At 43.8% G+C, this 26,166-nt stretch overlaps 2 protein-coding genes across 4 annotated transcripts in view; both read right to left on the reverse strand.

Annotated features, from left to right (window-relative positions):
- KATNA1 (katanin catalytic subunit A1) overlaps positions 1–444 on the reverse strand; it is a 53,225-nt gene extending 52,781 nt beyond the window's left edge. The window contains exon 1 of the mRNA XM_040350597.1: positions 265–444. The gene's annotated coding sequence lies outside the window, so the exon portion shown is untranslated. The remainder of the gene's footprint in view (positions 1–264) is intronic.
- An 11,399-nt stretch (positions 445–11,843) lies between these two features.
- LATS1 (large tumor suppressor kinase 1) overlaps positions 11,844–26,166 on the reverse strand; it is a 41,192-nt gene continuing 26,869 nt past the window's right edge. For all 3 annotated transcript variants that reach the window (XM_040350599.1, XM_040350601.1, XM_040350600.1), the window contains exons 5-8: positions 20,224–20,806; positions 16,477–16,659; positions 16,076–16,182; positions 11,844–13,554 (exon numbers count right to left, since the gene is read on the reverse strand). In XM_040350599.1, coding sequence (XP_040206533.1) covers positions 13,039–13,554; positions 16,076–16,182; positions 16,477–16,659; positions 20,224–20,806 — 1,389 coding nt within the window. In that variant the 3' untranslated portion in view covers positions 11,844–13,038. The remainder of the gene's footprint in view (positions 13,555–16,075; positions 16,183–16,476; positions 16,660–20,223; positions 20,807–26,166) is intronic.

Genomic DNA, 26,166 nt, shown 5'->3' on the forward strand with positions numbered 1-26,166 from the left:
ATTTAGAAGCTGCTCCACCACCCCCTGAAAAGTGATCTGTGCTTTTCATGTGAACCCAGCCTTAGCCAGCTGTCACCACCACAAGGGTCCTCTCTTTTCTGGGGACAACGAGCAATTGGATCTTCCTTTAATGTTAGTCCAGCTTAGAAAACTCACCGTGACAGATAGGACACATCTCTCCTACAGAGGTAGGTACACCTCACACTCTATATATAGATATAGTCAATGGGATACCCCAATAGTGAGCATATTTCGGCACATTACCTGCACCCTAGCGGCTTCCTCCTCCAGGCTGTGTCCCGTATGTGACGGTGACCCCGGCTAATGTGACGGAAACCAGCGGCAGCTCCAATTACACCAGGTACTGCCCGCTGCTCATCTCCATATCTACCTCCTTCTACCACATTCAAACCGGTCCGCTACGTCACTTCCGCCATGGTAACCCCGCCCACAACGGGCGGGCGACGCTAATACGGAAGGGCTTATAAAGGGGGCGGTGCTAGGACTGTGGTTGTGTTGTGGTGTTTGTGTAGAGCGGAAGTCTGGCTGATGTGTCTTGGTCGTGTGACTAGTGAAAGCTGACCACTGCTGCCGACATTGTAATATGTTAGAGCCGGTGTCAGATTCTGTGATAGATTAGACGTCACCTGAGGTGGGACCGCTGGGTGTGTTAGGAGTCATGGACTGAGAAATACACAAATCGCCATTGCTGGCTTGCAGATATTATGGTAGAGCTGTAATGTTCATCCAGTGGCTTCAATGTCTTCTGTGAATGATTCCGAGTCCTGATCAGGACAGTCAACATGGAGTTACAATATCTGATCAGCTTTCCGTCCCACACAGCCACATCATTAATTCTCAGATTCCTGTAAATTAACACGTTCCCTACCGAGTCGTAAAATGATGTCGGCGGGAACCCCTCCTCCTTCAGACTGGACGTCATATGACGTCCTTGCATTCCCGGCGCCCCCTCCGCATTTCTCGGTGGCCGCGATGTACGCCGGGGACCCACGATTTCCCGCAATTACGGCAGGACCATGGATCTGTGTGTGTAAACACACAGATCTATGTCCTGTCAGCGGTGAGGAGACCGATGTGTGTTCCCAGAACAGAGGCACACACATCGATCTCCTCCCCTTGCGAGTCCCCCTCCCCTACAGTTAGAACACACTTTAGGGAACATATTAACCCCTTCCTCGCCCCCTAGTGTTAATTCCTTCCCTGCCAGTCAAATTTACACAGCAATCAGTGCAGCTTTATAGCACTAATCGCTGTATAAATGTGAATGGTCCCAAAAATGTGTCAAAAGTGTCCGATATGCCCGCCGCAATGTCACGGTCACAATAAAAAATCGCAGATTGCCGCCATTACTGGTAAAAAATAAATAAAAATACCACAATTCTATTCCTATTCTATCCCTATTTTGTAGATGCTAGAACGTTTTCACAAACCGATCAAATACGCTTAGGGCCCTTTCACACTGGTGCGTTTCTGCCGCGTTTTTGCAGTAAAAATAGCGCTATTAAAACGCTTCCCATGCCCCTCTCCATTGAAATGAATTAAAAACGCGGTAAAATCGCGGTGTTTTACCGCGATTTTAACGCTCCGTTTTTACCGTGTTTTTACCGCGTTTTTACAGCGGTTTTTAATTCATTTCAATGGAGGGGGCATGGGGAGCGTTTTATGGGCGTTTTAATAGCGCTATTTTTACCGCAAAAACGCGGGGAAAACGCACCAGTGTGAAAGGGCCCTTAGGCTGCTTTCACATTGAAGCGTGGAGCCGCGGTGACGGTATAGCCGTGCTATTAGTAGCGTGGCTATACCGTCGTATTTACCACGATATTTGGGCGCTAGCGATGAGGTTTTAACCCCCGCTAGCGGCCGAATAAGGGTTAATACCGCCCGCGTTGCGGGCGGTATTACCGCGCTTTCCCATTGATTTCAATGGAAAGGCGCGGTATAGGAGCGGTGAACACACCGCTCCTATACCGCGGTAAAGATGCGGCTAGCAGGACTTTTGGAGCGCTCCTGCTAGCGCACCGCTTCAATGTGAAAGCCTTCGGGCTTTCACATTGAACACTACAGGGCAGGATTTTTCATGCGGTATAGCAGCGCTATCTTTAGCGCTGTACCACATGAAAAATGCCTCAATGTGAAAGGGGCCTTATTGCGATTTTTTTTACCAAAAATATGTAGAAGAATATGTATCGTTCTAAACTGAGGGAAAAAACGTTTTTTTTTTTTTTTAAAAATATGATATTTATTAAATCAAAAAGTAAAAGATATTGTGTTTTTTTTTTTTAAATTGTCGCTCTTCTTTTGTTTATAACGCAAAAAATAAAAACCGCAGAGGTGATCAAATACCACCAAAAGAACGCTCTATTTGTGGAGAAAAAAGGACGCCAATTTTGTTTGGGAGCCACGTCGCACGACTGCGCAATTGTCATTCAAAGTGCGACAGCGCTGAAAACTAAAAATTGGTCTGGGCAGGAAGGGGGTGAAAATGCCCTGTATTGAAGTGGTTAATAAACTACAAGTACCATCTTCCACTGCGGCAGATAGACTTGTAATTTCAATGGGCTGAGGAAGCACTAATTTGTCCTCCTGCTTTCCAATGTAAAAACTGTAGAGAGGTATGGGGTGAAAGCCAGGAGAAATGTCTGCAGAAGCCCCACATTGCACTCGTCATCTACTGATCACTGGCGCGGTGCTTTAAAAGGCGTTTTTCTGAAGAATATGTAAATGGATTACCCTGCAGAACAACATTTCAGCATAAAATTCGGCATAGTAGCGCGAGCTACAGTATGCCTGTCCTAATTTTTTTATCCCCGTACTCACAGTGTAATCGTACCTAGACGATTCCGTCTGCCGCGGGGAATGGGTGTTCCTAGCAAGAGGGAGGGTGATTGACGGCCGGCTCTGGCATGTCACGCTCCCCGAAGACAGCCGGAGTAGGTCTCGGCTCTTCACGGCGCCTGCGCACAGGCTATGTGCAGGCGCCGTGAAGCGCCAAGCCTATTTCGGCTATTTCCGGAGAAGCGTGACGCGCCAGAGCCGGCCGTCAATCACCCTCCCTCTCCATAGGAACGCCCATTCCCCGGAATCTTCAATATCCAATTGCACAGTGAGTACGGGGATAAAAAAATACAGACAGGCATACTGTAGCTCGCGCTACTATGCCGAATTTAATGCTAGAGGGAAAATTTTTTATTTTTTTATATAGGGTGAACCCCCGCTTTAAAGTTTTTGGACATCATCTGGTGATTTAGGACTTCCCCAGGAAACAAGACTGTTCTGAGCATACTGTGGAAATGGTTTCATGAATTAAAAAATAACAAAACAGTCGGTTCACACTGGGGCGACACGACTTTCAGAGGCAACTCCAACACAACTTCAGCATGAACCACAGGGCGACCTGGCACAACTCCAGGCGACTTGGGGCGATTTACAACAGGACTTGAAGTCGCCTCCAGGACAAGGAATGTTAGAAGTGGCCAATCAGAGCTTCTAAGCTCTTTTGACATCATTCTTCTTCCTGTTTCATTTCTTCTTCCCTGTTTTTCTGAATGAATGAATGAAAAATTTATAGAGCGCAGCACATGCGAACTGAATCGCTTCTGGGCGCTAGTTGTTTATGACTCATGACCTCAAATGAGCAGAGTTTTGATTCGTCTTCTGAAAGTCAGGTGGTTTTCCTCCAACCGAATGCTGGTTGGTAAAGCGTTCCATAGTCTAGGACCCTGGAAAGCAAACCTTCTTTCTCCTTTGGACTTGTATTTGGTTTTTGGTACCCTGACCAGATTTTGGTCGGTGGATCGCAGAACGCGATTCGAATTGTGAGGTTCTATCTTGTCGCAAAGATATTGCGGAGCCTTCCCATGGATGCACTTATGTGTCAGGCAGAGTGCTTTAAATGCAATTCTGTCTTTTACTGGCAGCCAGTGAAGGGTTCTCAACGAAGGTGAGATTGATTCCCATTTTTTTTCCCAGTCACCAGTCTGGTGGCCGTATTCTGTACGATTTGCAGACGAGCGATTTGGTACTTTGGGAGTCCGAGGTACAGGGCGTTAGCATAGTCCAGTCTGGAATTCACGATTGTTCCCACCACGACTGCGACGTCTTCTTTGGGGATAAATGGAATAAGTCTGCGTCCAAAATGCTCCCTGTGTGTTAAATAATGTCAGCTGTCATAGCAGCTGGTTTGGTTATTGGATCTATTGATCCTGCCAGGGATATACTGTTGTTAGGGATCTATTGTTGTCAGGGGAACTAGTGTTCCTGTTAGGGATCCACTGTTGTCAGGGATCTATTGTCACAGGAACTAGTGTTCCTGTCAGGGATCTACTGTTGTCAGGGATCTATTGTTGTTGTCAGGGGAACTAGTGTTCCTGTTAGGGATCTACTGTTGTGAGGAATCTACTGTTGTCACATGAACTATTGTTCCTGTCAGTGATCTACTGTTGTTATAAGGCGATCTATTGTTACTGTCAGCGATCTATTGTTGACAGGGGATCTATTGTTCCTAACAGGGAACTATTGTTGTCAGGGGATCTATTGATCCTGCCAGGGATATACTGTTGTTAGGGATCTATTGTTGTCAGGGGAACTAGTGTTCCTGTCAGGGATCTACTGTTGTCAGGGATCTATTGTTGTTGTCACAGGAACTATTGTTCATGTTAGGGATCTACTGTTGTTGTCACAGGAACTATTGTTCCTGTTAGGGATCTACTGTTGTCAGGGATCTATTGTTGTTGTCAGGAGATCTATTGTTCCTTTTAGAGATCTACTGTTGTTGTCAGGGGAACTACTGTTGTTGTAAGTGGGTTTATTCTTAATGTCATGGATCTATTGTTCCTGTCAGGGATCTACTCTTATCAGGGATCTATTGTTGTCAGGGGAACTAGTGTTCCTGTTAGGGATCTACTGTTGTGAGGGATCTATTGTTGTCACATGAACTATTGTTCCCGTCAGGGATCTACTGTTGTTGTCACAGGAACTATTGTTCCTGCCAGGGATCTATTGTTGTTGTCAGGGGATCTAGTGTTCCAGTTAGGGATCTACTGTTGTTTTAAGGTGATCTATTGTTGTCAGGGGAACTGGTGTTCCTGTTAGGTATCTACTGTTGTGAGGGATCTATTGTTGTTGTCACATGAAATATTGTTCCTGTCGGGGATCTAATGTTGTCATGGATCTATTGTTGTTGTCAGGGGATCTATTGTTCCTGTCAGAGATCTACTGTTGTTGTCAGGGAAACTAGTGTTCCTGTTAGGTATCTACTGTTGTAAGTGGATCTATTGTTCATGTCATGGATCTATTGTTCTTGTCAGGGATCTATTGTTGTAAGGGGAACTAGTGTTCCTGTTAGGGATCTACTGTTGTTGTAAGGGGATGTATTGTTCCTGTCAGAGATCTATTGTTTTCAGTGATCTATTTTGTTGTCAGTGGATCTATTGTTCCAGTGAGGGATCTACTGATGTTGTAAGGGGGATCTGGTGTTCCTGTCAGGGATGTACTGTTGTCAGGGATCTATTGTTGTCAGGGGATCTATTGTTCCTGTCAGGAATCTACTGATGTTGTAAGGGGATCTATTGATCCTGGTAGGGATATACTGTTGTCAATGATCTATTGTTGTCATGTGAAATAGTGTTCCTGTTAGGGATCTAATGTTGTTGTATGGGGATCTATTGTTTCTGTCAGGGATCTACTTTTGTCAGGGATCTATTGTTCCTGGCAGGGGATCTACTGTTGCTGACAGGGGATCTATTGTTCCTGGCGTGTTCTATTGTTGCTGTCTGCAAGGTATCTATTATACTGCTTGTCTTGGTAAAAAGTTCTATACAAAACTGTTAGTACCACAAATGGCCAGAAGGGGTAGTCTTTGGAAGTGAGTAGGGGTTGGAAATAAGGCATGGTGCTCAGACCTGGGTAGGGATGTAGACAAGAGGGAGTTCATCCACCCATTCTCTGTGAAAACAAGTGGCCTGTATGGAACTACAACCATCATGCCTAGTCAAGGAAAACAGACATATAATAAAGGTTACACTTACATTTGGCAGTGCGGTCGGTCTGGGACAATACATCCCAATCCTCAAAGGACAGGCGACAGATATCCAGCCAGGCATTGTCCCTCTTCAGTTGGTCCTTGTAATGTCTGTCTGTCTTGTCATACAGACATGGTCTCTCCTTGATGAACCTTATAAGAGACTCATTATCCACAGCCTCTATTCTATTCCCTTCCCTGACTCTGGTAGACATGGTGTATAGGAGGTATACAGAGACATTGTCTAAACTGAAAGGAATCAGTGTCTAGGAAGGTGGGGGCTGCCTGGGGACAGGGGAGTACCTGGGTGCTTCTGGGTAAATTCCTCTCTGCTTGCTGCAAAGTTGCCTCATTATGTACAGGGATCAGACTTGGAGACGACTTGCATTGAAATCAATGGGTACAAGTTGCCTAGAAGTCGGATTGAAGTAGTACAGGAACCTTTTCTGATGTCGGAGCGACTTCAGTAGTGTGAATTAAGACGGATTCCATTCACTTCCATTGCTTTTCTGGACAGCGCGACTTGGGGAGACTTGAGGCGATCTGAATTCGGATCGCAGGTCGCCCCAGTGTGAACCGGCTCTTAAGTTTTTTTTGTAAAATATGAAAGATGATGTTACGCCGAGTAAATAGATACCCAATATGTCATGCTTTAAAATTGCGCACACTCTTGGAATGGCGCCAAACTTTGTTACTTAAAAATCTCCATAGGCGACGCTTTAAATGTTTTACAGGTTACCAGTTTAGAGTTACAGAGGAGGTCTAGTGCTAGAATTGTTGCACGCGCTCTAACGCACGCGGCGACACCTCACATGTGTGGTTTGAACGATGTTTACATACGTCGGCGGGACGGCCGTGTGCGTTCGCTTCTGAGTGCGAGCTACTGGGGAGTTTTAATTTTTTTTTATTATTATTATTTATTTTACATATTTATTTATTTAGCAGTATGAGCAGTGTTAAGTCTGAGGACACTCTCTGAGACTAGGCCAAAAGAGAAAGAGGGACATACCTGGACAGGACAGCAGCAGTTCATCCATGTGGGGGGGCAGGGGGTCGGTGGCTACAGAGTACTTTACAAGCACTCTGCGCTCCAGGGCCCAGGCAAAGCTCCTCTCCCAAGCCCAAGCTAATGGGAATACATGGTGTGCGGTGGGCAGGACTACACACACTGCCGGCTCCCACTGTTCTGCCTGGTGATGGATCTGTCAGCCTTCAGCCCAGGGTTGTATACAGAGGGGGTTGTTAAAGCGGGAGTTCACCCATTTATTAATTTTTTTTTTTTCTCCCCTTAGATTCCTGCTCGTTCGGTCTAGGGGAATCGGCTATTTGTATTAAAATATGATCCGTACTTACCCGTTTTCGAGATGCATCTTCTTCCGTCGCTTCCGGGTATGGGTCTTCGGGAGCGGCCGTTCCTTCTTGATTGACAGTCTTCCGAGAGGCTTCCGACAGTCGCATCCATCGCGTCACTCGTAGCCGAAAGAAGCCGAACGTCGGTGCGGCTCTATACTGCGCCTGCGCACCGACGTTCGGCTTCTTTCGGAAAATCGTGACGCGATGGATGCGACCGTCGGAAGCCTCTCGGAAGACTGTCAATCAAGAAGGAACGCCCATTCCCGCAGCCCATACCCGGAAGCGACGAAGAGGATGCATCTCGTAAACGGGTAAGTAATGCTCATATTTTAAAACAAATAGCCGATTCCCCTAGTAAAAAACGAGCAGGAATCTAAGGAGAAAAAGTGCCCTCTAAGGGTGAACCACCGCTTTAATTTCAATTAACAGCAAAGCAGCTAAAACTGATTAACAACAGGTGCACTAGATGGGCAACAATGAGACGGCCTCCAAACAGGAATGGTTTTTCAGGTGGAAGTGTCTGACATTTTTTTTCCCTACTCATCTTTTCTGACAGTTTTTCACTAGTTTTGCATTTGGCTAGGGGTCAGTGTCACTACTATTAGCACGAGGCGATACTTGGACCCTATAAAGGTTGCACAGGCAGTCCAACTCCTCCAGGATGGCACATCAATACGTGTCATTGCCAGGTTTGCCGTGTCTCCCAGCAGTCTCAAGAGCATGGAGGAGATTCCAGGAGACAGGCAGTTAATCTAGGAGTAAATTGGGGTGTGGGGTTAGTAATTCTCTACGGGCATCACAGCACTTTATCTCACGTTTGTATGTTGCTAGCGGATTTCTAGTTCAATTTATTTTGTGCTTTTGTCCTAGGCTGGGTCTATTTGCATCCATTTCACCCTTATGCGCATATTTAACTTTATTCACTTAGCATGTTTGGTCCTAACTAGCAATAGTTTTGCACTTCAGTGACTCACCACATAGTCACACATACTTTGGTTTTGATGCTGCCTTTTATTTTATATTTATTTATGCTTAGCTGTGCCTATCATTATATTATATTTCCAGGCTGGTGGACGCCACCTCTGGTGGTATCAGTGTGCATTTCTGCATACCGTATTTATCGCGGTATAACGCGCTCTGGCGTATACCGCGCACCCCCAAAGTGGCCCCCAATCCTGTGGGAAAAAAAGATTTTTTGTTATTTTGTACTTAGTTTTGATGTCTTGCGCGGCGTCCATCTGCGGCCTCGTCGGGTGTCCTCTTCGGCGGGTCGGGCGTCCATCTTCGGCGGGTCGGGCGTCCATCTTCGGCGGGTCCGGTGTCCATCTTCGGCGGGTCCGGTGTCCATCTTCGGCGGGTCCGGTGTCCATCTTCGGCGGGTCCGGCGGCGTCCTCCCGCTCGTTTCCCGCCACGACTTTGAATACTGCGCCCGCATATAGCGAGCGCAGTACACTCGTGAATCTTCGGGCAGGCTCGGGCGCCTCTCGCACTGACGTCCTGTACGCTCAGGACGTCAGTACGAGAGGCGCCGAGACTGGCCGAAGATTCACGAGTGTACTGCGCTCGCTATATGCGGGCGCAGTATTCAAACTCATGGCGGGAAATCGGGTATCGGCGTATACTGCGCACCCACGATTTTGCCCTGATTTTCAGGGCAAAATAGTGCGCGGTATACGCCGATAAATACGGTATATATTGCCGTGTGTCTCCATTTCACCCTGAGCATATGTGACAGACGTGAAAGGGTCTGGAGAAGCAGCAGAGAACTTTATGCTGCCAGTAACATTATTCAGCATGAGTGGTTTGGTGGTGGGTCAGTGATGGTCTGGGGAGGCATATCCATCTACAGGCTACACAATGGCACCCTGACTGCCATTAGGTATCGGGATGAAATCCTTGGACCCATTGTCAGACCCTACGCTGATGCAGTGGGTCCTGGGTTCCTCCTGGTGCACAACAAAAATGTATACCATTGAATGGCCCCCGCGCTCACCTGACCTAAATCCAAAAGAACACCTCTGGGACATTATGTTTCGGTCCATCTGGTGCCGCCAGGTTGCACCTCAGTCTGTTCAGGAGCTCAGTGATGCTCTGGTCCAGATCTGGGAGGAAATACCCCAGGACACCATCCGTCGTCTCATTAGGAGCATGCCCTGATGTTGTCAGGGATGCATACAAGCACTTGGGGGCCATACAAACTACTGAGGACCATATTGAGTTGTTGCAATTAAATTTCAGCAAAATGGACTAGCTTGCTGCATAATTTTTTCACTTTGATTTTCGGGGTGTCTTTGAATTCAGCCCTCTGTAGGTGGATAATTTTCATTTCAAATGATGTGCCCTCCTTTCATTCCTAACACATTACCCAGTCCATATCAGTATAGATATCCAGCATGAGATTTTTGCCCGTTGATATCTGATATATTTTCAAAGTGTTCCTTTAATTTTTTTGAGCAGTTTATTATACTTGCTGCAACGGCATTATTACACAGTGCTGCCTGTCGCTGGTGCCATGTATGGCTGCAAAGCAGGCCCTGGGGGGGTTGAACACCCCTGACTCCCCCCTTGAATTTGTTCAGATCTTCTTGCAAGGTTTCCATATCCTGCGGAGAAGTTATTGCCCTGCTTAGCCTTGTGTCGTCCGCAAATAAGAGGTTGAGCCGTTTACCCCCATCCTCCAGGTAGTTTATAAACAAATTAAACAGGATTGGTCCCAGCACAGAACCCTGGGGAACCCCACTTCCCACCCCTGACAATTCCCCATTTATTACCACCCTCTGAACTAGATCGTGTAGCCAGTTTTCTTTCAATCCATGTACGCACCATCTTATGGTCCATGCCAATGGACCTTACTTTGTACAGTAAACATTTATGAGGAACTGTGTCAAATGATTTTGCAAAATCCAGATACATTACGTCTACAGGCCTTCCTTTATCTAGATGGCAGCTCATCTCCTCATAGAAGGCTAATAGATTGGTTTGGCAAGAACGATTCTTCATGAATCCATGCCGATTATTGTTAGGCTAACTGATCTGTAATTCCCAGGGATGTACTTTTGACCCTTTTTTTAAATATTGGCGCTACATTGGCTTTTCTCCAATCAGTTGGTACCATTTCAGTCAGTAAAAATTAGGAACAATGGTCTGGCAATTATTTCGACTGAGTTCCCCCAAGTACCCTTGGGTGAAAGCCATCTGGCCCCAGGTGACTTATTAATGTTACGTTTCCCAAGTCTATTTCTAATTCTGTCCTCTGTTAGCCATGAGGGTGCTTCCTGTGATGTGCCATGAGGACAAACACTGCAGCTTTGGTTACTGAAGCCGCCGAATTCCCTCGTGAAGACTGAAGAGAAAAATACATTCAATACCTTCGCCATCTCCCCATCCTTTGTAACCAGATGTCCTTCCTCATTAGGCCAAAATGGTCTGTCCTCCCTTTTTTACGGTTTATGCTCTTACATTTTGGGGGATTTTTTCTTTTTTTTTGCTCTCCTCCGCTATGCGTCTTTTGTGTTGTATCTTCGTGTTATATCTTCTCGCAAGGTTCGTAGTTTAGGGAATTTGGCTCTTTTGGAATTCAGTGTCTTTGTGTTCCCACCATTTGTGTGATTTATACTGAAGCCAATTGACCTGTGATCGCTGTTTCCTAAATTTCCCCGTATTTCCGTATCTGTGATTAGGCCTGTATTGTTGGTAATCAGTAGATCTAGTAAAGCCTTGTTTCTAGTTGGTGCATCTACCATGTGACCCATGAAATTGTCCTGCAAGACATTTAGGAACTGGCGAGCCTTAGATGAATGCATGGTCCCCTTCGCTCAGTCTATGTTTGGATATTAAAAACCCCCATTATGATAACACTTCCCATCCTTGCTGCTAATCCAAATTGTGATAGGAGGTCCATCCCCCCCCCCCCTCCCTCGGGTTAGGGGACCTATAGCATACTCCCAGTATTATTTGCCCTTAGCTTCATCCCTTTGGACCTCTACCCATAAGGATTCCACCTCCTTCCTAGCTCCCTTAGTGATGTCATCTCTCACATTCACTTACATTATACTTGACATACAGACATACCCCTTCCCCTTTTTTTATCCTCTCTATCCCTGCAATAAAGAGAATACCCTTAAATGGCTGCCAGACAAATAATTCTGGTGTAATGTTTTTTTCTCTGTTGAACTGTACTAAACATATTATTATACATATACAACTTTCTTTCTAAAACAGTAAAAGTTTTATTGAATTAGTTTTTCTTCAGCTGATTCAGAGGACCGGGACATAATTTAAAATAAACTATCAATTGTTATATAATACAAATTCAGTGTAGTATAGTACAAAATACTACACTATGGTATATATCCATACTGAAAGATGTTCATTTAATGCAGTAAGATTTATTTTTTACTCTGTGCCATAGTATAAAAATATTTTTTTTTTTTTATGTCCAAAGTATTTTGTACAAATCTGTACCAAGCTAAAAATCCACCCAAAAGTGAGAATTCAGTACTGGGTGAATGCCAGTAGACTGAAACAGCTGCTAGCTACTGATACCATCCTTGGTCTAATGGAGCAAGTTCCCCATAAATGAAGCTCATGCCTTCTACCTCATTCAAAGTGCAAGTTCACCTTTAGCAACATTTTATAAAAAGCCCCCTATGCAGTTCCAGATCCCCTTTATAGTACATACCAGTGCTTCCTATTTTAAAATGTTGCTCCTGCTTGCAATTGCATATGCAGCCATAAAAGGGGCCCCTCTGCAGGAACCACTGGCCCCCTCATTGCCCCTCTATCCTGTCGGTTGCAGGATGTGCTGGGGGCTACAAGTGTGCGCCCCATAGCAGCCACCGCAGCCCATTTAAACTGTGCTCCTTTTCTAGTTTAAGTGGCTAAGCTAAAGGTGAACTTATGCTTTAGAGTAGCTGCCATCTTTATAGGATTTAGATCACAAGAACTAGTTTACTCTAGTTGAAAATGCATGGGATGGTAAAAGCCAAATCAGCCTAAATATCAGTCTTGGGTGGACTTTGAATTTAGCTACATCTAATCGAATCTGTTGGTAGAAGTTAGTGTTGTGTTTAGCTATAATGACCTGCGCATCTTACTGCCTCATCTTCTTAGAAGAGCCACATCAAATATATCAATTCAAATATTCTTTACAATGGTTTATAAATATTGCAATTACATAAATAGGATTGATATATAGCTGTTAAAGAGGCTTAATGTAACTTTTTTTACATAAATGTCCATCATTGTCTTGCAAATTTGTACCTTTGCAGCTTAAAATTAAGTTAGACTTTCCAGTACATTAATAACTCTACTGTGTGCCCAAAAAAAAGTAATTTGAAAGCAAAAAAAAAAAAAAAAAAAAAGGAAGGTAAAAACAAGGTGCTCTGATAAGAAAAAAAAAAGTCCTCCTCTAGTTTTTAAGTCAGTGGCCACAAACTCCAGCATTAGTTTTCAGTAATGGCCATTGACAACTACTGCTTAAATTATATCTCTTGCTGAAGTCTGAATTCACCACTAGCGACTGCGCTCAAATCACAGATTTGTTTTTTCAGAGGCTTCCAATGTAGCAGAATCCAGCTACTTATACAGGCCTTTCAAAACAAACCACAGGATTTGAAAGACTTTATAAATGCATGTGTTGACTCTATACATAAACCAAATCCCTGTTTGGTGGCCTCTTCCCAACATTATTACTCTGTTCAGCATCAGTTTGCTTGTAGCCATCGTCCTTTGTGTCATCATAATCATTTTCAAAAGGTTTGGGGTAGTTGTATGGGTGTCCATTATCATCAAAAAACCTCCTAAAAGTAAACTCATAGAATGCATGTTCAGGGTGTTTGCCATTTTTGTACCAGCCATTTAGGGTATCATTTTTATTTCCATCTTTGTCTTCATCATTCCAGAGTTTGTCTGGATCTACTGGGTCAAAGTTGGAAGTGTCCGTAGAGTGCGTTATGGTGGGAATATACAAAGCAGGCTGCTGACGCAAGTCACTAGAAAAGTCTATAGTCTTGAAAAATGGATGAGCTTTAATCTCATCGACTCCATTCTTGCCTAAACGATCGTCAGGGCCTCGGCACAGTTTGACAATTAGATCAGAAGCTTCTGGCGATAGATTAGCTTGAGGGGGAATGTGTAATGCTGTCTGCCACTTGATTACCTAAAAAACAAAAATGATGCATAAAAGGACAGACATGGAATACACTGTGCATAAAAGGAACTATACTGTACAATGCTGACATTGGTGATCTCTCCACCTAAACATGTTTTGCCATGCTGGTCCAAAAATTTTAGTACCACAAATTAGGCAGATCAAGAGGTCTGTATTCTGAACTTTCTAATCTGCATGCTTGCTCCAAGTCAGTAACTCAAAGCATTGAACACTGGCACAGTCGAACAGTATTTTAGAATGAAGTTAGCAGCTTCTGCATTTCTTTTTCTATTTATTTTTTTAAAATAACAAACATGTTATACTTACCTCCACTGTGCAGCTCGTTTTGCACAGAGTGTCCCCGAATCCGGTCTTCTGGGGTCCCTCGGCGGCTGTCTCGGCTCCTCCTCGCAAAAGCTTTCCACCTTCATGCGAGCGATCTAGCATGGTGGAAAGCTTTTGCGAGCGCGATACAGCGGCGGGCATAGCCGCCGACTGTATCACTTGGCCCCGCCCCCCAGCGCGCCGCATCATCCGCTGTGATTGACAGCAGCGCCAGCCAATGGCTGCGCTGCTATCAATCTGTCCAGCCTAGCCAATCAACGGCCAGGCTGGGAACCGAAGAGGATCACGTGGACGCGCACGGGACTTTCGAGGGTAAGTAAAAACTGAGGTTCGGGGGGGGGGGGGGCGATACCGTCAGATGTTTTTTCACCTTAGGATGCATTAAGGTGAAAAAACATTTACCTTTACAACCCTTTTAAGGCAGCAATTGTCGATGGACTCACCTGTGTTACTAGTTTATGGCGTGCTATAACAAACTACAGTAAGGATAATGTCAAAATCAAAAAGGAAAAATAACACCAGTGAAACAAATATTTGTGAGGTTAAAAATAAATTTCTAAAGGAGAAGTATGGGCAAAGCTTTTTTTGGCCCCACTTCTCCTGTGTGATAAGCCCAGGTGCCAATATGTCACAGGATAGTACATTACCACTACCATTTTTCTAGACAATGCATGCCAAATAAAAGAGAGGAGAAAAGGCATATCATTTATAAATTTGTGAACTACATGACACTTTAAAGCTTGGAATGAAAGAAATATTAAATTGGCCATCCTGAGCAGAAAATAAAAAGCAGCACTAGTTACAATATTCATTGTTTCTCTGATGCTGCCCCTACAGGCCAAAATGCTCACTGATCCAGTGCCAGAAGCAGCAGGACTGGTAACAGGGAAAAAACCCTGGGAGTCAATTTCCCCGTCCCTGAGATCCCTCCATTGGTTGCCTGTAAAAGACTGAGTCACATTTAGTGCACAAATGTGTACACGGAAGCGCTCCCCAATACTTATGTGAGAAAATAAAACAACAAAACCCCAATCCAGTGCTTCGAACAACTAACCAAAAATGACTACAAATCCCCAAAGCCCGCTACAAGGCCAAAGGAGAATGTCGATTTGCACTCCAAGGACCTCGACTGTGGAAAGCATTACCAACTAACATCCGAACGGAAATCGATCACCTGGCCTTCAGAAAAAAACTCAAGACCCACCTATTCTGAGGGAGAAACAGAAGGAAAAGGGATACCAAGCGCCTTGAGGCGATTCACTTCGCAATTGTTGCGCTATACAAGTTACCGTATTTATCGGGGTGTTGCGCGCACCCGCGTATAGCGCGCACCCCCAACCTGGAAGGAAAATTTCAGAAATAAATAAATACTTACAGTTTGAATGCCCCTCGTCGGTGTCATGCCCGGCGTCCATCTGCGGTCTTGTCCGGTCCGGCGGCCGTCTGCGGCCTCGGTGGTGTCCTCCCGCGCTGTCTCTGAGTTGAATCCCAGCTTCCCGCGCGGTGTTTGAATGCCGCCGCCGCCGACATATACCGAGCGCAGTACACACAGGCACGCTCGGCTTCTAGGAGGCATCACAGAGCATGACCGCAAGCGAAGCCGAGCCGAATGTACCCGAGTGTACTGCGCTCGGTATATGTCGGCGGCGCAGTTCATACTCAGCGCGGGAAGCGGGTATCGGCGTATATCGCGCACCCACGATTTTCCCCTTATTTTAAGGGGAAAAAAGTGCACGGTATACGCCGATAAATACGGTATTCACTCACTCACTCAGTGCCAGGCCTCTTCTGGGTTAAATGACTTCCTGTGTCACCAATTAATACAAGGCTTCCTCTCATTGGCCGTGGTGGAGAGGAAGGTGAATGTCATCATGATTTGCATCTCGAACCAATCAGAGGAAGCATTGTATTCACTGATAAAAAATACAAGGTGTCTCCTGAATAGTGGAGAAGCATTCATGCTGTACATTTAGTTCTAGCTGCAGATGGGGAAGTTGCCTGTATTGCTGCCTGAACACAGCACTGCTTACTGTATGGGCAGCTTAGCCAGAAAAAAACTATTTAAAGTGAACTGGAAACTGAAATGCAACGTTAAATTTCTTATTACCAAAACTTTATACTACCCCCGCCCCCCCCCCCCTTTTTTTTATGCAAAAGACTGAGAAAAGAATACATTTCAACTTACTTTCATTTGCGTTTCCAGTGGCGAACTTGCATGAAAAGGAGCTTTTCCAACAAGCATTTCATAAAGTATAACTCCCACACTCCACCAATCACAAAGCTGTGTATATCCTACAATAAGAAAGAAAGAACCATTGAGTTCCGAACTTTGGTTGGAGCTGCACCCATAGAAAGGCATTAACTTTACAGATTAACAATAAAAATTGCTGCCATTTATAAAAACAAAAAAAGTATCTGTTACTGGATGCAGAAAAAAAAGCTGAGGGATAGAAGGTTCAAATCAATTTTGTACCAGCTACAGATTTCAGTTACAGATATATTTTATTCAGAAGTAAATGTAAACACAGAAACGCAGGTTAGGTTTCCACTTTACTGAACAAGACAGGGGGTGTAAATATTCCATACCTGTACGCAATAAAACCTCTGGTGCAATGTAATTCGGGGTCCCAACAAGAGAATGTGCTAAGCAGCGCTGATGCTGTTTCGCTGCGCGCCACTCAAGTGGTTTCGGCCTGTCACCACAATGGCAATTTGTTGGATCTCCCCATTCATTACTAAAATCCATGCTATCTTGTCGTAGGTGGTCACCTGAGCGGAAAAAAAAGTACACAGAATTATATTTTTTTCTGCAAAGAAGCCAATTTCAGCTTGAAAAGATCTGGATGGTAAAAAAAAAAAAAAAATGTATTTCAAAGACACAACATACACCACCTATGACTTAATAAAATTTACTCCTAAAAGAACAATAAATGGTAACCCTAGCTAGATTACTGACATTAGTGATTGGACAACTCATCTTAAATGAGTAATCTCCCCATGGTACCTCTACTCGATCATGTTTTCCACAGTATGGATCTACAGTTCCTATCCCATGTACCTCGACTTCCTATCTTAGCAATGAAGAAGGACCTGGACACTTCTTTTTCAGTGTGCATTTAACCACTTAAGGACCTGCTCACGACTATATACGTCCTGTCTTTAACCACTTCAATACCGGGCTTTAAAACCCACCTCCATACCGGGCCTATTCTGGCACTTCTCTCCTACATGTACAAATCATCATTCTTTGGCTAGAAAATTACTCAGAACCCCCAAACATTATATATGTTTTTTTTTAGCAGATACCCTGGGGAATAAAATGGCGGTCATTGCAACTTTTTATCTTGCACGGTATTTGCGCAATCATTTTTCAAACGCCTTTTTTTTGTAAAAAAAATGGTTTTATGAATTAAAAAATAACCAAACAGTAAAGTTAGCCAAATTTTTTTGTAAATAGATACCCAACATGTCATGCTTTAAAATTGCGCACACTCATGGAATGGCACCAAACTTTGTTACTTAAAAATCTCCATAGGCCACGCTTTAAATTTTTTACAGATTACCAGTTTAGAGTTACAGAGGAGGTCTAGTGCTAGAATTGTTGCACACGCTCTAATGCACGCGGCGACACCTCACATGTGTGGTTTGAACGACGTTTACATACGTGGGCGGGACTTGTGTGTGTTCTCTTCTGAGCGCGAGCTACCGGGGACAGGGGCGTTTTAATTTTTTTTTTTTATTTTACTTATTTATTTTTTACATTTTTTTTTTTCGATCGCTTTTATTCCTATTACAAGGAATGTAAACATCCCTTGTAATAGGAATAGTGTGCGACAGGTCCTCTTTAAGGAGATGCGGGGTCAATAAGACCCCACATCTCTCCTCCAGGCTGGAAAGAATGAGATTGTGAAAAAAAAAAAATCACAGATCTCATTCTTACTAGCCGCAATTGCGGTTTGTTTACTCCGGTACCCGGGCGTGACGTCATCACATCGCGCCCGGGCCTCCGACGGTCAGAGATGACTGGTCATCTCTATGCTGCACATCCGGCGGACGGCGATCATCTCTCCAGGCCCCCGATGGGACGGGAGAAGCACCATATGGCGGCGGATGTCCCCTCCCGCCGTCTATAAGAACGATCAAGAGGCGGAACCGCCGCTATGATCGTTCTTACGGTGTGCAGGATTGCCGCCGGAAGAAAATGATATCTTAATGATGCCTCTAGGTGCAGGCATCATTCAGATATCCCACGCACAAAGTACAGGATGTCCACCCGGGATAACAGATCCCCTTTTTGGACGTCATATGACGGCGTGCAGTTTTAAAGTGGTTAAAGATGGATTTCTCTGTAACGGCAGCAGCTACTGCCACAACCGAGACATCCATCTTTCCTGCGGTCCTGTAAACGATAACGGTGGTCTCCGCGGCGGATTCGCCATGAAATCACGTGGTCCCCCCCTCTCCTGCGCCCTCCGCCGCTTACCGGAGCCGTCGGCAGCGGCGGAAGCGATCGGGTGCCGTCTCCTGCTTGGCTGGGATACGAGTGAGGGCAAGATGGCCCCACCCGTCCCCATAGCATAGCAGCGCGGAAGTGATGTCAAAACATCACTTCCGCCCATGCCTCTTAAAGTAATATTTTCTTGTTGTCATTTTTTCCAAATGAAATTTTTTTTTTTTTTTTTTGCATTTAAAGTCTAAATATAAGATCTGAGGTCTTTTTGACCCCAGATCTCAAATTTAGGAGGACCGGTCATGCTTTTTTCTATTACAAGGGATGTTTACATGCCTTGTAATAGGAATAAAAAAGTGATACATTTTTTTTTTTCAGTGTAAAAATTAATAAAATAAATAGAAATAAATAAGAAAACGAACAAAAAAATGTTTTAAAGCGCCCCGTCCCGACGAGCTCGCGCGCAGAAACAAACGCATACATGAGTAGCGCACGCATATGAAAACGGTGTTCAAACCACACAAGTGAGGTATCATCGCGATTTTTAGAGCGAGAGCAATAATTCTAACCCTAGACCTTCTCTGTAGCTCAAAAGATGCAACCTATAGAATTTTTTAAACGTCGCCTATGGAGATTTTTAAGGGTAAAAGTTTGACGCCATTCCACGAGCGGGCGCAATTTGAAGCGTGACATGTTGCATATCATTTTACTCAGCGTAACATTATCTTTCACAATATATAAAGGAATTGGGCTAACTTTACTGTTGTCTTATTTAATTTAAAAAAGTGATTTTTTCCCAAAAAAAGTGCGCTTGTAAGACCGCTGCGCAAATGTGGTGTGACAAAAAGTATTGCAATGACTGCAATTTTATTCTCTAGGGTGTTAGAAAAAAATATATATAATGTTTGGGGGTTTTAAGTAATTTTCTAGCAAAAAAAAACAGTTTTAGTCTTGTAAACGCCATATCTGAAAAACAGCCAAGGTCCTTAAGTGGTTAATGATCAGAGATCACGATTGCCTAAGGCCCCTTTCACACTGAGGAGTTTTTCAGGCGGTACATCACTAAAATAGCACTGCTATACCGCCTGAAAAACTCCTGTTCAGCCTTCTCAATGTGAAAGCCTGAGGGCTTTCACACTGAGGTGATGTGCTGGCAGGAGAGAAAAAAAAATCTCCTGCAAGCAGCATCTTTGGAGCGGTGAGAGGAGCGGTATACCGCTTCTTCCCATTTAAAACAATGGGAAACCGCGGTAATACCGCCCGCAATGCGCCTCGTGCGGTATTAACCCTTTATCGGCTGTTAGCGGGGGTTAATACCGCGCCGCGAGCAGCCGAATCCCACAGCAATTCCGACGGTATAGCGCCGCTATTTTTTGAGGCGCTATACCGCCATCGCGCCTCCCGCCCCAGTGTGAAAGGGCCAAAAGGCTCATACTAAAATTTGACAGCATCAGTTAACTTGATTCTGGATATCTGCCTACATTTTTTCCCCTCTTACTTCAGGTTTTCGCTATGGGACAGGAAATGAAGAGATCTCCCCAATGGGGCATGATAGGGATAAAAAAAAAAAACGACAAGTGTTATATATTACTTACTCTAGCCAAAATGAAAAAATAATAAATATATATAAAAAAAGTTTTTTCCTTTAGTTCTATTAAGTCTCTGGTTACTATTGTATGCTATTTTATATTTTTAATCCAACAACTCTACCAATAACTTTTTTTGCTTTTAGTAACCCAACATCACCATTGCAGATGTATGAAGAGAACTATATATTACTAGTTGCTTGTGGTCCTATTTTATGGAATAATCTATCTTTCCTTTCACGTGATAATGTGGCAAAGTCAGCTTCTGGTTAAAAAATGTTTTACATCAATGCTTACCACTTTGATAATATTTTGAATCATGAGTCCACCGAAAACCAGTACATAAACCAAAATCGGTGAGTTTTATGTGGCCATCTCGATCAATAAGGATGTTGTCAGGCTTGATGTCACGATGAATAAAGCCCATCTTATGAACACTCTCAACTGCACATGTGAGCTCTGCTATGTAGAATCGGGCCAAATCCTCAGGAAAGACTTCCTTACGAATCAGAAGGCTCATCATATCTCCACCTGGAATGTAATCCATAACAAAGTACAAGTTGTCTCGGTCTTGGAATGAATAGTACAGTCGTACAACCCACTCATTGTCTGCCTCCGCCAGGATGTCTCTTTCAGCCTTGACATGGGCTACCTGGTTGCGTAATAGGACATCTTTCTTCCTTAACGTTTTCATTGCATACAAAGCATTGGTATCTATTTTTTTGGCTAGGCAAACTTCTCCAAAGGCACCGATACCGAGAGTCTTGATCTTTACAAACATGGACTTGTCCATCTTAGCTCTCTTAAGTCGTATGTAGTTCGATTCCTTCTGACATAGCATCTTCCTCATTTGGTCTTGAGCATCCGATGACAGTCCCACCTAATTGAAAGCAATGTTGTAAGATAACAAATAACAGTGAGACCTTCCTAGGTTTAATTAGGTCTGGACATATGTTCAAATCAATATGCCCATGCCACTTCATGATTTTAGCACTGAATATTTGGCAACAGTGATGATGCAGAGCATGCTTGTTACAGAAATCATTATGAAAGTCAGTATTAAACCCAAAACTAGTCTTCAAATATGTTTAATTTTTTTTTACTGTGGTTGCCTGTTGAAAGGCCAGTGTCAACTGGCTTGTTGGCTTCACAACTGCTCCCCATAAAGCAGCTGTATTTACCCACTAAAGCCCTTAGGCTGCATTCGTTTTTTTTTCTGCGTTTTGTCACGCGTATTCATGCTTATTTGCGCGTTTGCATACAGCGTCGTCCGACGTTTTTGTACTTCGACGTTTTTTATTTTAGCCAATAGGAAAAATGATCATCTTTTCATCACTTGTTGCTATGTTGGTAGATTGTTTTAATCTTCTGCCTGGGTGAAAAGTTCTATTGATTAAAGCGACGAAGCGCCCGTAGCAAACGCTCGTTGTCGCGCGAATCGAGCGTTTCCATTACTTTCTATGGGAAATGGAAACGCTCAAAAATGACCAAACCGCCCGATAAAAAAGGGTCCGGAACTTGTTTGCGATTCAGTCGTTCGGCGTCAGGCGTATTGACGTGGAGATGTGAACCATCTCCATAGGGAATAATGTATTTCTTCCCCTCTAGCGTTTGAGCGTCGCGCTTCAGGTGACAAAATGTTCAGGTGTGAATGCAGCCTTAGACATTGGCCCTAAGGGAAATGGGGTTAATAGTCGCAAGTGAACCACTACAAAACAATTTTTATTAAGCCATTTTACATTGCACATGCAAAGATTGATTTTTGCTGTGCTACAAGAATTTGAGATGCTCATAAAAAGATTCCTTCATTTTGTATTTGAGAAGATAATAAAGGTTTCCGTAACAAACATACTTGGCTTCATGATAGACCACGTTGCCCAGCTTTGAGAAAAAATGTCAAGCATAGCTTAGTCATATTATATAAATATTCTCAACAAATTGAAATGGGAATAGGTGAATATAAAAAACAAAAACACACACATTGTATACATTTTACGGATGCACAATGTAAAAATAAGTAGTTATATGGTTTTGCAAAATAAATGTGTACTTAAATATATAGATCAAGCCTTCAGTCTGTTATTTTGTGACAACCTCATGCTTATTTTTAATCACATGCAGTGGCCTAATAAGATCATGCCATTGTTAACACAGCACCATGGCGCTGACATTTACTTGCCTACCCAGAAATGGAGGTTTGAAGAGCTCAGCCAAGCTCCAACCTTAATTGTTTAAATCTGTTAGTGAGTAGGGAAAAAGGGAGAAAGATAGAAAAGCTAAGAGAAGAAATAGACCGAGGAGGAAATGTAGTGAAAACAGCAAATAAAATAACAGCCGAGATTCCTTTTAAATATATATCCAATGATTTGCTGAAAGCATATATATTTGTAGGACAAAATATTGGCTCATAAAAGGCACATTAGATTCTAAACTGATCACCAGAATTAATCTCACCGCTGAAATATATTTGGTCTTTCCTGTAAAATGCTTTTCTTAAAGTACATTACAGAACACAGAATAACGGTACAGTGCCTTGAAATGGTATTCATACCCCTTGGAATTTTCCACATTTTGTCACGTTACAACCAAAAAAATGAATCTATTTTTTGGGGATTTTGTGTGATAGACAAACACAAAGTGGCACATAATTGTGAGGTGGAAGGAAAATTATAAATGGGTTTCAACATTTTTCACAAATAAATAAATATCTGAAAAGCGTAGGGTGCTTTTGTATTCAGCCCCCTTTACTCTGGCACCCCTAAATAAAATATAATGGAACCAATTGCCTTCAGAAGTCACCCAATTAGTAAATAGAATCCACCTGTGTGGAATTTAATCTCAGTATAAATACAGTGGAACCTCGGATTGCGAGTAACGCTGTTAACAAACGTTTTGCAATACGAGGACTGTATTTTTAAAAATCCTAACTCGGTTTTTGAGTATTGTCTTGCAAAACGAGCAGGATTCAGGCCAAAGCGGTGTGCAGTACCGCGTTTGGCCTGAGGTGGGCGGCCCAGGGAGCCCAGCGTAGCCGTTCGGTGCCATTCGGAAATGCTTGGAAAGACACGGAAATACTCTGTTCCCGAGCCTTTCCGAGCTGTCCTCGGGCCTTTCCGACTGTTTCCGAGGCTCTCCTGCGCCCCCCCACCTCTTACCTGCAAGCGGTATTGCATGCCATTGAAGTGAATGCGGAACAAATTATTTTCGTTTCTATGGACTTCAACGGGATAACTCGCTTTGGTATGCGAGTACTTTGGATTACAAGCCGTCTCCTGGAACGGATTATGCTTGTAATCTGAGGTTCCACTGTACAGCTGTTCTGTAAAGCCATCATAGGTTTGTAAGAGAACGTTGGCGAACAAATAGTATCATAAAGGCCAATGAACACATCAGACAGGTCAGGGATAAAAATTGTGGAGAAGTTTAGGGTTAGGTTATTGGAAAAAAAAAAAAAAATCTCAAGCTTTGAACTTCTCACGGAGCACTGTTCAATCCATCAACCTGCAAATGGAAAGAGTATGGCACAACTGCGAACCTACCAAGACATGGCCATCCACCTAAACTGACAGGCCGGGCAATGAGAGCATAAATCAGAGAAGCAGCCAAGAGGCCCATGGTAACTCTGGAGGAGCTGCAGAGATCCACAGCTCAGGTGGAAGAATCTGCAGGACAACTATCAGTTGTGCACTCCACAAATTTGGCCTTTATGGAGGAGTGGCAAGAAGAAAGCCATTGTTGAAAGAAAACCATAAGACGTCCCAATTGCAGTTTGCGAGAAGCCATGTGGGGGGGACAGCAAACATGTGTAAGAAGGTGCTCTGGTCAAATGAGACCAAAATTTAACCGTTTGGCCTAAAAGGAAAACGCTATGTGTGGCTGAAAACTAACATTGCACATCATCCTGAACACATCATCCCCACTGTGAAGCATGGTGATGGCAGCATGATGTTGTCAGGATGCTTTTTTCAGCAGGGACAGGAAAGCTGGTCGGAGTTGATGATGGGAAGATGGATGGATCCAAATACAGGGCAATCTTAGTAGAAAACCTGTTAGGCCCCGTACACACGACCGGATCTGTCCGCTGGGATTTATCCGCGGATCAGTTCCAGCAGACAGATCCGGTCGTGTGTAGGCCCGAGCGGACATTTTCCAGTGGATATTTGTCCAGCCGACGGTTTTCCAGCGGATAAAAATTTCTTAGCATGCTAAGAAATCTATCCGCTGGAAACCTGTCCTTCGGACTTATGCGGTCGTCTGTACAGACTCACCGGATAAGTCCGTCCGATCCCCATCCCTTGCATGCGTCGAAATGATTCGACGCATGCGTGGAAGTATTTACCTTCCAGGGTGGCGCACGTCGCCGCGTCATCGTCGCAGCGACGGTGCGGCCACGTCACCGCGGATGTTTTCCGCTGGGATTTTGATCTGATGGTGTGTACAGGGCCTTAGAGTCTGCAAAAGACTTGAGAATAGGGCAGAGGTTCACCTTCCAGCAGGAAAACGACCCTAAACATACAGCCAGAGCTACAATGGAATGGTTTAGATCAAAGCATAGTTATGTGTTAGAATGACCAAGTCAATGTCCAGACCTAAATACAATTAAGTAGAGCCGGCAACTCCATGTCCATATTCAAATGTAGACACTTTATTGGCACATGTTAAAAAGGTATCACATACACAGATTATTATGCCAAATAAGTTCATTTTCATATATATTATATTTTTTATAAATATATACACATACATACATATATACACATATATATTCTATTTTTATTTTCCATTTACTACTTTTTATTTTTTGACAGCTGACAGCACATTGTTTGGAACATCTCCTTAGGCCCCTTTCACACGTACGGATCCCACGAGGATCCGTACATGTGTATGCGCTTGCTCAGCGGGGATCGCTTTGTTGATCCCCGCTGAGCCAGCAGATGTGCAGGGACCGCCCTGTCAGATCCCTGCTCTCCTCTATGGGGGGATCGGATGAACACGGACTGTCTGTCCGTGTTCACCCGATCCGATCTGCAGACAGATGGAAAAATAGGATTTTCCTCTGTCTGCAGAATCTGAGGATTGCGGACAATGATGAGATCGGTGTCAGCGGACACCCGCTATCTCATAGGGATCAATGTATGTCCCCTTTTCATCCGTAAACGGATGGATGAAAAATCGGACACGCGGTCCGCAGGTGTGAAAGGGGCCTTATGGTTTATTTTTGTTATTTTGATTCATGGTACATATCTTTTCCCCTTCCCCCTTACCAGTTGGACAGTTTCATGGACTTTTTCGCTTAAAACGGAGTTCCGGCCACAATTTCACTTTTTAAATATAAATACCCCTGTAATACACAAGCTTAATGTATTCTAGTAAAGTTAGTCTGTAAACTAAGGTCCGTTTTTGTTAGGTTGTTACAGCATTTAGACACTTTATAAAATAGAAATTGACTGGGGCCATCTTAAGTGTGGGCATCATGAAGCCAGACTGTATGGCTTCCTGGATTTCAGCCTTGCAAATCTCGCACATGCTCAGTGCTGCACAAGCAGTGTCAGATCAGGTTTCAGCACCTGTGCTGTCCAAGTCACATGATTCTTCGAGACTGGGGAGTGCACAGACTTCTGGAAAGTTACACCCACTACATTCCCAGGAGTCTGTGCGGTGTAGGTTAGGAAGCATTAAGCACCTAGGTGCAGGAAGTGGGAAGATTAACTATTCTGCCTAGCAACAACACTTTGAAGGCATCTAAAAAAAAAAAAAAAAAAATTCGTAAAGGACTAATGACATTTTTTTTTAAAACTACTGATGTAATGTTACATTTATGGGTGGAACTCCACTTTAATTGGATTTCTGCTCATCCGGTGGGTGTGGGTGTGATATATATATAGTACGTTTCTCATTTTAACGTTGTCCAGTGATCAAGGCGGTGTGCCGAAAGACGTCTACCCTTGTACCTTTTAACATGTGCTAATAAAGTGTCTACATTTTAATATGGACATGGATTTGCCGTCTCTTCTCTTTTCTACTATTGCTTGTAGTGTTGTCCGGAGGACACAGCAGTCAGAGCACCCTACTCTACTGGTTTCCTTGGTGAGAGCACTTCAATCTTTGGTCTACATCCTAAATCCAAATGAGAATCTGTGGCAAGACCTGAAAATTGCTGTTCAGACGCTCTCCATCCAATCTGACAGAAAATGAGCTATTTTGCAAAGAAGAATGGGCAAAAATGTAACTCTAGATGTG

Source organism: Rana temporaria, chromosome 4 (genome assembly GCF_905171775.1).
Source record: "Rana temporaria chromosome 4, aRanTem1.1, whole genome shotgun sequence".
In the NCBI taxonomy this organism is placed as follows: domain Eukaryota; kingdom Metazoa; phylum Chordata; class Amphibia; order Anura; family Ranidae; genus Rana; species Rana temporaria.